The sequence below is a fragment of the Nothobranchius furzeri genome, chromosome 1 (assembly GCF_043380555.1).
Source record: "Nothobranchius furzeri strain GRZ-AD chromosome 1, NfurGRZ-RIMD1, whole genome shotgun sequence".
Lineage (NCBI taxonomy): Eukaryota > Metazoa > Chordata > Actinopteri > Cyprinodontiformes > Nothobranchiidae > Nothobranchius > Nothobranchius furzeri.
Genome location: NC_091741.1, coordinates 72097585 through 72113431, shown reverse-complemented (window position 1 = coordinate 72113431; position 15847 = coordinate 72097585). Strand labels below are relative to the sequence as shown.

The window sequence follows — 15847 nt, the reverse complement described above, 5'->3', positions numbered from 1 at the left end:
TGATTTGGTTTTCAGGCTCTGCACAGCTTCTGGTGCTCATCAGATCAGCATGCAAGCTCCCTGAACTGTTCGGAAGATAATTATAAGATCCATGAAATAAAAGAGAGGGATTGGTGATGAATACACACAATGCATGTTAGGGGAACTATATAAAAAACAAGATGTTTAATAGATAAGTCCAGTGATCGGTTTTCCAGCTCTACAGAACTCTTGGCTCAAGGCACTTTCCCATTTTAAATCAATTCTTCCGGAAGCTACTTATCATTGCCGAGTTTTCTTTCTTTGTAAAGGGAGGAGAACAAGATTACTTTTCCATCAAAGTGGGAGAACACGAGATTACCATACACTGTAAAAGCCACAAACTTGTAGCTCACGCCAAAGAGAGATTTATTCATTTCCTTTAAAGGCACATTCTGCCCTTTCTGCTCTGCAAAACTCCATCTGAAGTTGGCATTGAGAGAGGTTTTTTTTTTTTTGTCTTTGTAAGTTCGTTGTTTGCAGGTTTCTAATCATCTGGCTGAAACACACGAGTCGTGAGAACACGATGAAGTGCTGTTTGTCTCGACCGGAGACAGCTGTATTTTTGCTTTTGATCTCTGACCTCAGAAGCACAGTCTGAGTGCAGCGCGGTGGTGGCTTAGTGGAGACTCAGAGAACACTTCCTCTCATGGCTCACGGTTAATGCTGACATGATAACATGGCACATTAATCTAAGACACAGTCTTTGTTTACACCGCCTCGTCTCACAGAACATGACTCATCTCATGCCTACTTTTATGAAAAAGAACAGCATCTGAACACAGAGCTGATACTAAAGCCATTTGTCAGCGTAACCTCCTCTGATTGACATTTAGAAGTTTTGATGCCATTGTAATGAGACAAGATGTAAACATTTTAAGATTCTCAGTGAGTCATCGGTAAGTTACAACATGCCCGCCTTGGTAACGAGCACTCCTACCTCCGAGGTCAGGTCTGGAGTTTCTTATTTCATGAATAATGAATCTTTGCCCAAAGTTTCAGGAAAGTGATGAGAAACAAATTTCACCAGTTACAAACTCTGGGTCAAAAGGCGAAAACCATTCATTAAAGAAGAAGTCTCAGACCTGAAACCATTATCAGGTTTTTGAATGCTTGCATTTGTGCCAGTTGTTAATTGGCTCCTAATTGGCTCTTTAGTAAACAAACTGTTTTAGTAAGAAAGTTTTTGGCAGGAGCATTTGAACTTCATCCAAACTTCACTAAAATTCACAACGATAGTCTTCAAAAATGTTTCAAGTCAAACAAGAATGTGTTCATACAAATAACTCAACACACTGATAAACTATGAATGTGATAAAATTATTGTTTGTTGTGTAGCCCAGGCTACGTTTTTTTCATTAGTTGACCAAATAAATTGGTTTTCATTGACAATAGGGAAGAAAACTGTCCAATAATTTTTATTTAATTTATACAACTTAATTTCAACTTCAGCAAACTACATTTTAAATAGCAAATTTCATCAAACAAATTTAATCAAACAAACTGGTTAGACGCTAAAATTGGAGCATCAATGCACCACTATTGCAGTTTGTTGTTGCAGGAATCTTTTTCAGTACTCTGCAGTTTTACAAGTCTGGTAATTCTTTGCTTTTGCAACAATCTACAACTGGTTATTTTGAACATTTATTCTGGAAATAGGAATGTAGAATTTTTTTTCTCTCATCTAACATTTCAACTTTAATCACAATATTTCTATTCTTGAAATTGGAAAATTTAAAAAACTAAAATAAATATCCTAAACTTATGCTTCCTTCATTGCCCAATGCATCACCAGAGCTCAGGCCTTTGGTCAAATGTGTTTTGGTAATAACTGATGCCGTGAACCATACAATATCTGGTGAAAAACACTGATACACATCTAAAGTTGACCTTTAATTCAGTGAACAACCCTCGAGTATTTAACCAAACTTCCATGTGTGTGTTTTTTCTTAGCTGAGGAACGGTAACGTCCACTACATCTCCGACGCCGGCGTCGGTGGGAAGGTGGAGAGGACCTTGGGAGATGTTGTCATTTCTGATGGCCAGTGGCACACACTCCTGCTGATCAAAAACGGCTCGTCCACTTTGCTTCAGGTGGACAGCAGCCATCCCAGAGTCATCCAGCACGTGACACAGGACTTCGGAGGTCTCAGTGTTCTGACCTTTTCGTTGGGAGGGATTCCTCCTGGACCTGCTCAGCTAAAAACTGGAGCAGGTAAAGTTCTCCCGTCTTTTTATTTTTTACCTAGAGTGTGTTATTTTAGCCCATAAGAGACTGGTGTGTGTGTGCGAGGCAGTGTGTGCACACGTGCGTGCGTTGGCAAGTATCTCACAAACTGCATTTTTGGTTCTTTTTTAAAACACAGAAAAGGTTTCATTTCTACCTTGCTGGCAGTTTCGTTTACCGGCTGTAAACTTCCTCAGAGCTGACGCTGATGGTTGCGTCACTTCCTTCTCCATTTAGCGTCAGCTCTGAGGAAGTTTACAGCCGGTAAACGAAACTGTTAGCAAGGTAGAAATGAAACCTTTTCTGCGTTTCAGACCCTGTCCACACGTAGCCGGAGATCTGCCAAAACATAGATATTTTTCTACATTTTGGCCTGTCATCCACACGAAAACTGAGTTTTTTCACACGAAAACGGATCTTTTTAAAACCTCCGGCCAAAGTGAAGATCTGCGTTTTCTCCGTTTTGGGTGTCTGCGTGTGGACGGACAAAAACCGGAGTTTTAAGGTCCGCAACGTCACTTTCCGCGACAAATAAAATGCTGACATCACGTGTGCGACCTGTGTTTACACTAGCCGACAGCATGGATGCCCTCAGAGCTGCGCTCGCTTTATCAATTGTCCAAGCGCTTTTTGCTTGTTTGTTTCTGCAAGCGGAATTACTGCTCCTTGCAGAAGACCACAGACGAAGGACGAGGTTAAGAACGGGGGAAGTACTGCCCCCTACAGGTCTGGCATGTCCTTAACAACGTATTTATCCGGGTACGTGTGGACAGAGTTTTTTTTAAAACCAGGTGGTGTGGATGCAAGTTTTTAGAGGGGCGGATATTCGTTTAAAAAAACCTGGCTACGTGTGGACTAGGCCTTAAAAAGAACCAAAAATGCAGTTTGAAACTAAACACAGCAAGAACATACCAAAGAAATATCCCACAAATTTCACAATGTCCGCTGCAGCTGATCAACATTTGCAAACACCATCATGGCAAAAACCAGAAAAATTAAACAGATCTTGAGCTACAGTTTGACTTGTTTTTAGATGTGAGTCATCCACACACTTTGATAACTTATTAATCATGTGAGATCTTCTGATATTGCAACAAAAGACGGTCTTTCTTTAAGTCTCTGGCATGAAATGAAGCAGAGGGAGTAGACTGCTCTATGGAAAGCTCAGCCTTTAATAAACACAACAGCATTCATATATTCACATCACATCTTCATCTGATCCCCCAGCCCATCAGCTTATCTTCCCCACTTTCCTGGTCTTCTTCCGTTTTAGCCAAAAGTTGTCTTGGTTCAAACTACTCAGATGTCTGGAAACAGTAAATCTTGGCCAGGGGCTTTGTGATTTTGGTCCGTCACATTTCTCAGATTGTTTCAGAGCAGAAAAACAAAACCACCAAACAAATCCTAAATCCTAAAACAGGGTCTTCACTAACATCGTGCATTTAAGGTTTCCTGGTTGAAGGACAGATCAGATGTTTCATTCATGAGCTGCAGGATACATTCAAGAGCATGAAGATTAAGAAATGATATCCCGCCACAGATGTTTTCATTAGAATACATCTCAGACAGTTTGAAGTTCAAGTTCAGTTTACTGTTTTTCCCACTCGTGTTTAAATTGCAGTGGGGATAAAAATGCACTTCATCCTGTCAAAACAAATGCAAAATGATCGTTAAAACAGACAATAGCTGAGCAAAAAATAAAAAAAGCACAGCTAGCATCTCACATAAAAATATAAAAGACGTATGATTTAGATGTCAAAAAGCTCTTTAAAAAACAGCTTTTCTCTTCAAGAAAGAGACATGAAAATAGATGTCCTAATGATTAAAATGGCATGTCAAATGCTTCCCCAGTTATAAAAACATTTTTGTTGAAGATAATTTCATAATTGTATTTTAATTAAAGTTAAAGTTACTGTATTGCCTCTAAAAATCCATTTATTTCTTCTCAAATGCTGATTCCTTTTTTACATACTGTCATGTATTTTTTTGAATGTGTAATTATGTTTGTTTTGAAAACCAAAATCAAGAAAATATTGGTTTATATCAAAGCTGCAGTTTTGCTTTTGTGTGAAGCTAAATTATATTTATTTATGCTCAGATTGTGTAAAAAGTGCATATTGCTTCAGTAAATTACTACTGCAGAGCTTATTCTGCATTTTAAAGTGTGGGTTGTGTTAAACACAGCTCTCGTGAGCCTGCAGAGCCTTTAAAACTCACTACAGACGTTTTTTCTCAGATGGATTAATAGTTTATTTCCTGAACTGTTGAATATATTTACTAAGTGACTCTCCGAGACTCTATCAAACTGCTCTCATATTTTCTCTGAAGCTGCTGAGATTCATAAGCTATAAATTAAACATAAGTTGATTAAAAGGTTTTTGAATTAAATAATCATTCATAAACAAAATAACCAATATTAGTTGAATTCGACTTTATCTTGGAATGCTTTTAGGATTTTTTTTTCTACTTTTTTCCATCGCCTCTCCTCCTAGCTGGGTCTTAAATCACAGATCAGATGTCCTTGAGTTTAAGTTTTGGAAAAGGTGAACGAGAGGCTTTCCAGGAGGAGGTAATGCAGCACAGTAAATTTTAGGATTTCAAGGGAGGGAAAAAACAGGGCTTATACTATGTACTAATATGGTAAAAATGAGCCATTTGAATGATTTGTTGAGCTCTTTTACAAAGGGACCGTTTCAAAACAAACATATTCTCAGCACGCAGACCCGTGGCAGCCTGCCTGCTAACCAGCCTTTACCTCAGTGTGCGTCGGAACGTTTGTGTTCTGTTGTGTGCTTGCTTCGCCTAAGTTAACGAAAAGACACAAATGGATTTAATCTGCAGCGGGATTAATTCAATAAAATTCTGTTTACATGAGTGAGGCAGTGCTGTTAGGCAACACACAAAGCAACGGACTGAATTAGACACAGACATTCATCCAATCCAGATGCATGTCTTCAAGCTATAATAGCTCTGACCACAGATTCTATTAGAACATATTTTAAAGTGTCCTCCTTTAAGGTTTCCATTGATGAATGCAGCACATTTTTTCCAGTGCCTACATTATGGGTTGCTCTGCATCAAGAACTGTAACCTTTATTATTTTGATTCAAAGCTTAAATCTATTACCCGTCTAAGCAAATGTTCTTCCTGCTGTCAGAGAGGAAAGGATCCAGTGTTGGAAGACATTTCTTAAAACAATCAGTCTGCAGCCAATCGGAAATGATTGTCCTTTGGGCTTCTGTTATGTCCTTGTAGACTGCTGTAAGCTGTTTCTTGTTAACTAAACATTTTTTTTATTTGTGTATCTGCAGGTTTTGATGGCTGCTTGGCTTACGTGAAGTACAGAGGAGAGAACCTGCCTTTTACTGGAGAGCACAGCCTCGCCACCCTAACCAAGACCAGCTCATCTGTCAAGATCGGCTGCAGAGGTCCAAACTTGTGTGAGAGCAGCCCTTGTTGGGATGGCCTGATGTGTGTCAGCCAGTGGTACACATATCAGTGTGTACCGCCTGGTGACTGTGCCTCCAGTCCTTGTCAGAATCATGGCAGTTGTGTGCCGGATCCACATTTTGGGTTCACCTGTGTTTGCTCAGAGCTCTATACTGGCAAGACTTGTGAGACCCTGGTGGCCTGTCTGGGTGTACAGTGCCCTCAGGGTACTGTATGCAACACAGCTAGTGATGGTGGATTTGTCTGCAGTCCTAGCCCCACAACAGAGTCCATGGTACTTCCTATATGGGCGGTGCCGGCTATTGTCGGAAGCTGTGCCACTGTCCTTGCCTTGGTGGTTCTCAGCTTGATCCTGTGCAACCACTGCAGAGATCGAAACAAGACCAAGGTGCCAAAAGAACCTAAAGACAAGAAAATGAAGGAAAAGAAGAAGAAGAAAAAGAAGAAGGGTAGTGAGAATGTTGCTTTTGATGATCCTGACAACATCCCACCATATGGAGATGACATGACCGTGCGGAAACAGCCAGAAGGAAACCCAAAACCAGACATTATTGAGAGAGAGAACCCTTATCTGATCTATGATGAAACAGACATCCCTCACAACAACGAAACTGTCCCCAGTGCCCCCTGTGCCCCCTGCAATGGACCAGAAGCAGATATTGAACACTATGACATAGACAATGCCAGCAGCATCGCACCTTCAGATGCAGACATCATCCAACACTACAAGCAGTTCCGTAGTCACACACCCAAGTTTTCCATTCAGAGGCACAGCCCATTGGGTTTTGCCAGACAGTCTCCTTTACCTCTTGGAGCAACAAGCTACACCTACCAGCCTCAGTACACACAGGCACTAAGGTCCACTCCTCTCAGCCACTCCCACTCAGCTTGTCCCACGCCGAATCCTCTCTCCAGACATTCCCCAGCTCCATTTACCAAACCCTCCTCCTTCTATCGAAACACTCCCACCAGAGAACTAAACTTGGCTCGACGGGAAGGTAGCCCAATGGATATGCACAATGAAATGTGCCAACCACCACCCATGTTCAACTATGCCACCCGGCTGGGGAGGCGCAGCAAGAGCCCACAGACAATGGCCAGCCATGGCCATGTCTCTCGGCCGAGCAGTCGGTTGAAGCAGCCAGTTGAGCAGATCCCCCTGGAGACGGGACCTCCAGTGGGGCTGTCCATTGAGGAGGTGGAGCGGCTCAACACTCCACGCCCACGAAACCCTAGTATCTGCAGTGCTGATCATGGTCGGTCCAGCTCAGAAGAGGATTGCCGTAGACCACTGTCAAGGGTGCGCAACCCTGCCGATGGCATCCCTGCCCCAGAGTCCTCCTCAGAAAGTGACTCACATGACTCCTTTACCTGCTCAGAAATGGAGTATGACAGAGAAAAGCCTGTCTCCTACAGCTCCCGAGTTCCCAAGCTGTCTCAAGTCAATGAGTCAGATGCTGATGATGAGGAATATGGTGGAAGGCTGAAGCAGAGGCGGTACTCGAGTCGACGGGCAGAAGGAGGGCCCGGCCAGATGCCCACTACTGAGCAGCACTACACCCTGCCTCACAAACTGGGCCAACAGGCCGGGGGCTTCAACTGGGACAATCTTTTGAACTGGGGCCCCGGGTTTGGACAGTATGTAGATGTGTTTAAAGACTTAGCTTCGCTTCCTGAAAACTCAGCAGCAAAAGACATTGAAATGAACAGTGGGTACGGCTCAGTGACCATTCTAAATGAAGGAGAAGCTGAGCAATATGTATGAGACTATTTATTACAAAGTTGTAGGATTTAATGACGTTCTCCGTTAACGAAGGAAGACTGTAAATTTTGGAAGAACTTTGAACTTTGTTTTTGTGAATACTCAATAAGACGACTTTCAATGCAGTAAGGCAGAAAAAAAAATCACACCTGTTACTTGTCAGATCTCATCATTGACACCTTGGATTGCTTTACCAGTCTTTTCTATGTTTAACTTGTAAAAAGGTGCATTCATTCTCTTTGAGGCCTATTTAGTGCAGATCTCTGAACACTAAATGTCTCCTTAAAAACTCCCTCAATTCATCATCAAAGCTTTTTGTTCTATAGTATCAAAAATTAATCTTCAATGTAGAAAAAGCTACATTTAAAGCTGAGAGATCAGAAAGTGGGTAAAAATATCAGTGGCATAGGAAAACTCTGTATTTGTCTTTTAATGGCCCTTTTTAATTAACCTGCTAGGTTTTATTAGACAGACACAACTATGTGAACTTTACTGGTTTGCATTCTGCAGACTTCTTAGGATCTGATCCCATCCGTCTTACTTCTCGAAGACTGGCTAAAGGCTCCCAAAGCGAGAGGTAATCGAGTCTTCTGCCTTATAGACATTGGAGGATTCGATACAGAAGAGCACTTTATCTTCTCCGTCTTTTTCTGGTCTGAGGAGATAAGTTTTACTGTTTGTTATTTTAGGGGAGGGGTAGTGTTTGTTATAAATCTTGCATTAACATTCTCTGACCACAGTGATGATCCTGTAAACATGAACCCAACTAAAATATATGTACATTTGTTTCTTTTATTTCATGAGAAATCATGGAGTAATTTGTCATGTTCATTATTTTGATGTGTATGGTTTCTACATTTTTGTACTGTTTATTAACTTAAAGTACTTAAGCAGTGTTTTTATGGATATTTTCATATGCTGAAAAGTACGATCTTACTTTCAGGGAAAGTAAGATTGATTACTTATTTTTTACATTTGTTACATATGTAACATCAGTATTTTCCACTTTTGATAAAACTATAACATGCTGTATGCTTTGTACCTGTAAAAAGCTATTAACAGAATAAAAACAGTATTTATTTAAACTTACGGTGGTGAGCTCGTCATTCTTGCTAATTGATGAAAGGTGAAGGATGTATTTTATTGAAACTCCTTTTTAACATTTGGAGTCAACCACAGTCAAGGTGGCAAACACAGCTGTTTAAACTAATCAATATACAAATGTCTTTAAAGGCCAAGTTCACTGAGAAGCAATGTTTTAATTGTTCTCTTTTTTTAAATTAGCAACTCCACATCACGTCTGAACACCTTCAGGCTGGTGTTATATGTGGAGAAACACATCAATGTTGCAAAGCAAGTAGAGTCAGTGAGTGTGTTTACATATGCATCCAAGTTGATCTACGTCAAGCTACAGCAATAAACCGGGTGGCTTCATTTTAGTTTACATGTACGTTAGAAAGCCATACCCTCAAATGAAGTGCATCAGCTGTAGCCTTGCTGAGATGTCCAAATATCAGAAAATAAGACTCCAAATCCTACGGTCTTCTGCTTCTCTCTGCTGTAGCACACTTCTACTTCCTGAAACAGGAGAGCAAGAGCTTTATTCCACACAGATTGGCTAAAAAAAGACCAATGTGTTGAAAAACAAGTGAACGGGGGATTTAAATCAGTAATTTCTATAGATATTTAGTTACGCACAGCACAAGCAAAGAATCATCCTCAACATGTACTACAAGTGAAAGCAGATTCAGTGAAATTTTGCAATGTTGCATGAGATAGTTTTTTTTTTTAAGGTTGACTTAAAATGTCATAACATCATGTCTCCACATAGTTTGAAACTCTTAAGAATGAATTCCTCTAAAGAGTATTAGGGCATGAATATAGCTAGAATTAGTCTATATACATAATTTAATCTTTTCCTAATTTATTAACAGTTATTTCCTATCTGAAATCTTGAATTATGCAGATTCTCAAGAAACCATTTTAAAAAGGTATTTTGGGACTAACATGAAACTGAGCCAGCTTTCTCAAAGCCAAACCAAACATCAGGTTAGCTGCACAATGCAGAGTCCACAAATGCTTTCAACAATAATTTACATCCGGTTTACTGAAAAAATGAAAATAAAAAGTTTGCTTTGATTCTCAGATATTGTGCATGCAACATGTTTATCTCTATCATTAAGGGCTGGAATAAAGACCAACCAAAGAGCATTAGCGTGAATCTGGACGAGCGTCCTGCAGATCGAAGTCACTGTGATGCTGAGAAAATAACACAAAGATAACAAGGGACTAGGTGGGAGGTAAGGGTCAGTCAATAGGAGACAAATTCAAATAAACTTCACAGCTTCTTCTCTGGCGTGACATGGTGAGATTCAAAAGAAATCAGTCAGCCCCCCACCTCCTCTCTGTTAGTGCACGGGAGAAGTTTGTATCCACAAAGGGCACATTGTTCTGCACCGTGTGCAGACAGTTCATGAGGGCTGACATGAATTTGTCTGATTTTTTGGGTGTGTGTTTGGGATCATCTAAGAGGTGCTCCCCCATTTCCCCTTTTCTTTTTCCATTAATGCTGCTACTGGATATTTTCCAGATGGCGGCTTGAGTTCACCAGATCGTAGGAGACGTTATTATGTGTTCAAGGATTAATTGCAACATATATCCGTAAGAGCAAACACTGCACGTTCCACCATGTGGCACTGCCCTGACGATCATCCAGCACATGTTATTTCACTAAACAGTAAGCTATTTGTGTAAGTAATGACACAGAAACACAGCAGGAAAACACGGAATTAGAGTTCCCATTTAGGAACGTCAGGAGAGATGCAGTTTGCAGGGCTGCACATTAACTTATTCATCCTGAATGAAGGTATGAAAAAAACTGAATCAAGTTTCCCACAGAGGACCTTTTTTCATCTGACTTTGCAAGTGTCATCAATACTTCATTCTCATTGGAACAATTGCCATTATGATTAGAGTTTTATTTTCTTCGCTTTTTTCAAAGAATACGTTTTCCCTCCGACAACAACAACAACAAAACATGCCAAAACTCGATTAAAAACAGTGATTAATTTGAGCTTTAGTGTCTGTTCAGCTTCATTAGCTCCTAATCAAAAGTTCGTTTGTTACTGGATCCAAAAGTCCCCTTCAGTTCCCTGATGTCACAGTTGATAGTGTGTGATCATCAAGTCCAGATAGTATCTAAGGCCTAGTCCACACGTAGCCGGCTTTTTTTAAAAACGAATATCCGCCCCTCCGAAACTTGCATCCGCACCACCTCGTTTAAATAAAATACTCTGTCCACACGTACCCGGATAAATACGTTGTTAAGGACATGCCAGACCTGTAGGCGGCAGTACTTGCCCCGTTCTTAACCTCGTCCTTCGTCTGTGGTCTTCCGCGAGGAGCAGTAATTCCGCTTGCAAACACAAACAAGCAAAAAGCGCTTGGACAATTGATAAAGCGAGCGCAGCTCTGAGGGCATCCATGCTGTCGGCTAGTGTAAACACAGGTCGCACACGTGATGTCAGCATTTTTGTGTCGCGGAAAGTGACGTTGTGAACCTTAAAACTCCGGTTTTGTCCGTCCACACGCAGACACCCAAAATGGAGAAAACGCAGATCTTCACTTTGGCCGGAGTTTTTAAAAAGATCCGTTTTCGTGTGAAAAAAAAATCTCCGTTTTCGTGTGGATGACAGGCCAAAATGTAGAAAAATATCTACGTTTTGGCAGATCCCCGGCTACGTGTGGACAGGGCCTAAATCTGTGTCTAATTCAGGAACTGAGGGGACGTACAGGGGCAGAGCGGGAGGAGCTGGACACTAGTATTTCTAAACTGATCCTTTCTGGTTGTCTTCAAACTTTTTACATTTTTTTTAAACATGACTAGCTGTCAGCTCACATGTCCATTTGTATGTAATCTATTTCTCCAAACTGAGACCATTCAAGAAACTTCAGAATTGTCAAATGTCACTTTAATAATTTCTCTAATTGTTTTAATGATACTTTGTTTGTGTGGCGCTAAGCTCACAGAGCCTTGTTAAATGTAAATATGACACAACACATCAGATACTGTATAAATTCACTGACATCACCCAGACAGGGGTCAGGTGTTGCAGGATTCACGCCTCCACCCCCTACCTCCCCAGCCCCAGACATCTCAGCTTCCACCCATCACTGACAGCATCCTTGTTTGGTTCTGGATCTCATGCGATAGATGATTGCTTCGTCCTCAGACGGATTTTTTTAATATGTGAAACAACATTACAAATTATCACCCAGTCTCAGGAGACGTCTCTGTATCACATCTGCATGAAAGCTGCGATTTCCTTGTGATAAGTGCTTTTTAATGCCGTGTGTACCATAGCCAGATAATGCTTCTCAGCAACATGAAAGCTTCTGCAAAGAGCTTCAAAAGATCAAAGGGAAAGATAAATGTGTGTACCTCTGTGTGAGATCAGTGATCACGGTCCCAACTCTGGAAAAACTGATTTTTAGCTCTGTGGAAAATTGCAGTTCAACTCAGGTTTGGAAATTCTGGTCAGCACCAGACCTTTGTAAGATGGACCTTGCTGCCATGAGAAATCTCTCTGAGAAGTTCTGCAGTGACGACACATCTGTTTCAGATCCAGTGTGTGAGACCGCTCTCTCAGCAAAAACATTTTGTTCTTTGATTTGAGGGATACTGCTGACTTAAGTGATGGTGAAATCACTGTGTCCTTGTTTGTGTGGCTGTACTTTGACACAGTGAGATTCTACAGCTATCTTTCATATCTTTATTTTAAAGTTTAAACCTAGAAAAAAGCTAAATTTAGTTTCCCTGTCAGTCATTTTAGCCATTTGTTTGAAGGGACACAAGTTGGCAATTTGTTTTAAGCCCCAAATTCAAGGGATAATCCATCGTAGTGCTCAAATTATTTGTTTGAATTAATGTCTTTGAATATCTCAGCAGTGTGCAGTGCATACTACTGGAAATCAGACCAGATCCAGGTTAACATCACCCTGATCAGTAATTCAAAGAGAAAAGTTATGGCATTTAAAATTACATTGAAAAAAATAACAGAAATGTCCAACAGTGAACATGTCAGAATTACAATCAAGACACAACAAAGAACATCAAGGATTAAATGGTGTTCAAAAGCTGATAGCTAATGACAAACAGGTGTGCTCATTAGTGAATGACAACAGGTGTGTCAAGAGATGATGCAGGAAGAATAAAACCAAGGAAAAACAAATGAAAATCATGAAAAATTCACTCAACTTCTTCACATCTTTTATATATTTAGAAGGTATTAGAAAATATCCATCTTCAAAATCATAAATTATTGAAACTGTTTGTTTCATACGGAAAGTGTCAGATTGTGAAAATGTCATCTTTAGGGGTATTCCTCCCTCAAGTGAAATTCAGTCTGTTGCCATGTTTCCCAGAGTTAAATAAGTCTGGAAAAGCAGTTTGTTACCAGCTCAGTCATTCTCTATTTTGTTAGCTTTAGCTTAGCATAAACAATGTAAGTGAATGGGAACAGGTAGAATTTTGTGTGGACAAGTCATGAAATTATTGAATGATCTAAATGTTTCAATCGACTGTACATCATAATATAAATATGATCATTTAGCATCAGTGGGAGTGTTTATTTCATTCATAACACTTTGTAAAAATAAGACACAACATGCCTTTATAAACACCTCTGGAAAAAAGAAAACGTAGCGAGTGGGTGTTTGTGTAAAGGGAACTAGATTGATATGAGAAAGCAACATATTCTTGGTGATCAGCTTTAGTTTTAAACCAAAAAAATGCATTTTTTGGCTCAGTTACAGTAACCCCTATTTGTCACGTGACCACCATCATCATCATCATCATCATCATCATCATCATTTTGTTTGTAGAACACTTTTCAGACAATTCAAAGCTGCCACAACAATCATAAAAGCACAAAGACAGCAAATCATCATGTTAAAATAAGGGACCAATGAAAAGACAACCTAAAAAATAAAGACATTGAAACAACACTATTAAATGGCAGTCAGTGGTTAAAAGCCTGAAAAAAGTATGTTCTAAGTCTTGATAAAAAAAAACACAAGATTATAAATAATCTATACATATTTATTCATGAAATAAAATTATAATTCCTGTGAGTTCCCTTTTCTTGTTTCCCTTGAAGATGTGGACTCTTACTATACAAAATAAACAGTCTAAATATGACGTCATAATGCACACTTCTTGTTTGTTTGTGAGAACGAAATATGTCGCATTTGCACACAAAATTTTGTGCAAAAGACCGTGCTCTACACTGCTCTCTACATGAAAATGGCGGTAAAATATTTTGTACACCATGCAATACTGTTGTTGAACACAAATGGATGTCATCGATGGACAAACATTTTCCCACAGCAAAACACCAACAGAGACTCTCAGAAACACGGGAACACGCGAAATAAATCTTTAACATCCAGATCTGTTGCAAGTACTGAAAGAATTAAGGTAAGGTAAATGCAATTGTTATTCAATACTTTGTTTTAATTTATCCTGGACTACTTGACAGAAAATAAACATGCGTGTGCGTGTCCAAACTATTAGTAAGTGGTGAAGTGTTAAAATGTTAAAATAAGATGCACACACATAGCATAAAAGCCATGGTACAGACTATAGAAAAGATTAAAAGTAAGAGAAATTTTATATTATCAAACTTTTAAAAAAATTTGTAAAACAAGCATTTTTTCTATGTTGCTGTTATTATAAAATTAATAACACCAGCATTTTAATTTGAAACAGCTTTTGTTTCTACCTCTTCCTCCATAGATTTGTGAAGATTGGGTGACAACTTGCACATCAGTTAATACTCCACGTTTTAAAAGTGACCACCCAGCAATGAGAAGATCCTTGAAGGAAAAAGTAAAGCATTAAGAGCATTTTGCTGAATGGTCAAGCGTTTTTCCAGTGCACTTATTACTAGGGATGCACCGATACCACTTTTTTCAAAACCGATACGATACCGATACTTGGATCTGGGTACTCGCCGATGCCGATTACCGATACCGATACTTCCACCACACAAAAAAATGCAATGATTTGGAATACAGATTTTATTTTCTTCTCTGCTTTCAACAGGAAAAGACTGTGAGGTAGATAAAAAGTAAAATATATGAATGGAAATCATCACAAAACTAAAATATTAGGTGAACAGAAATGACAAGTTACAGTGAAGCCATTTTCAAGCAACTGCATTGGTATCGGTTAACTTTTACTGATACCGATACTGGTATTAGTATTGGTATCTGCACATTTATTACAATAAAAAGTTTTTATAATTTGACATGTTTAATGGATTTTTAAAACAATTTTCAACTCATTTAGGGACACATTTAAAACGGAAATCACAAATAAAAACGCTGCAACTTCTGTTGCAACTTTTCACAAAAGCTGTCTCAAAATCAGGCTTTTGAGTCTGCAACAGTCACAAAAACCTGCCACGAAATCCTGGAGGGACTAAATAAATAGACAATTTGATGTGATTCAGCCCACAGACTGAAATTCTTTGACTTGATGTTTTTATTTTGACACAGATCAACAACAATGGAACCACAAATTCAGGATCATGTTCTGTGGTTTACTAACTGCAAGATGTTGCAGGATCAACAAGCAAAACCCACAGGTAGGCGTAAGACCTCTGCACTTGTAAATAACAAATACACACACAGATGTTCGCATCTGGCTACGTCTGTGGGTGGACTGGCTGTGTACATGTTTAGGGCTCCTCTAGCCACCAACAGCAGCTGCCCTCAACACTTCAACTGCAGTTGAATTTCAAAAAGGTCAATGAATGCTGATGAAGTCTAATGATGCACAATTATTGCTGCTATCAACTATACACTGATGAGAAACTGAATTATTTTATAGCATATCTCCAACTTCAATGGCATCTGGAGTGGAAACTAGATTTTTTTTCCACTTCATGAGAACTTTGTTGTTTTTTATAACTTTTGTTTTAAAAAGAGCTGCGTGTGGTTCAGGTTAGGTCAGGATGCCATCATTTCTCTCACTGTGCTGAATTAAGGAGACACTTACAGAGAACCGAAAACAATACTTGCTTTTCTGCCAAGATTTCTAAAGAGCAAAACAAACACCCGTAATGAACTGAGGGAGGTTGCTGTTTCTCAGTCCAAACCACAGGCACAAAAACCATCAGCAGACCAGCAAAAAAGAAACCAAGCTGTTGTTTTGTCGTATAGTACAGTTATACCTCACCTCACATTTAGACAATATGAAAACAACCGCGCTGCCACCTCACTAACACACTTTAAGGAGAAACGTCTCATGAACACACTGGTTTCTCCTGATCTTAATCTTCTGTCAAATGATTTTTATTCAACAAATCAATGATTATTTGTTAATC

General features: G+C 39.5%; 1 protein-coding gene across 1 annotated transcript in view; it reads left to right on the top strand.

Annotated features, from left to right (window-relative positions):
* The window catches only part of fat4 (FAT atypical cadherin 4), a 145240-nt gene extending 137210 nt beyond the window's left edge, over positions 1-8030 (top strand). Inside the window, exons 16-17 of the mRNA XM_054739360.2 lie at positions 1972-2233; positions 5557-8030. Coding sequence (XP_054595335.2) covers positions 1972-2233; positions 5557-7460 — 2166 coding nt within the window. The 3' untranslated portion in view covers positions 7461-8030. The remainder of the gene's footprint in view (positions 1-1971; positions 2234-5556) is intronic.
* Positions 8031-15847: the final 7817 nt, after the last annotated feature.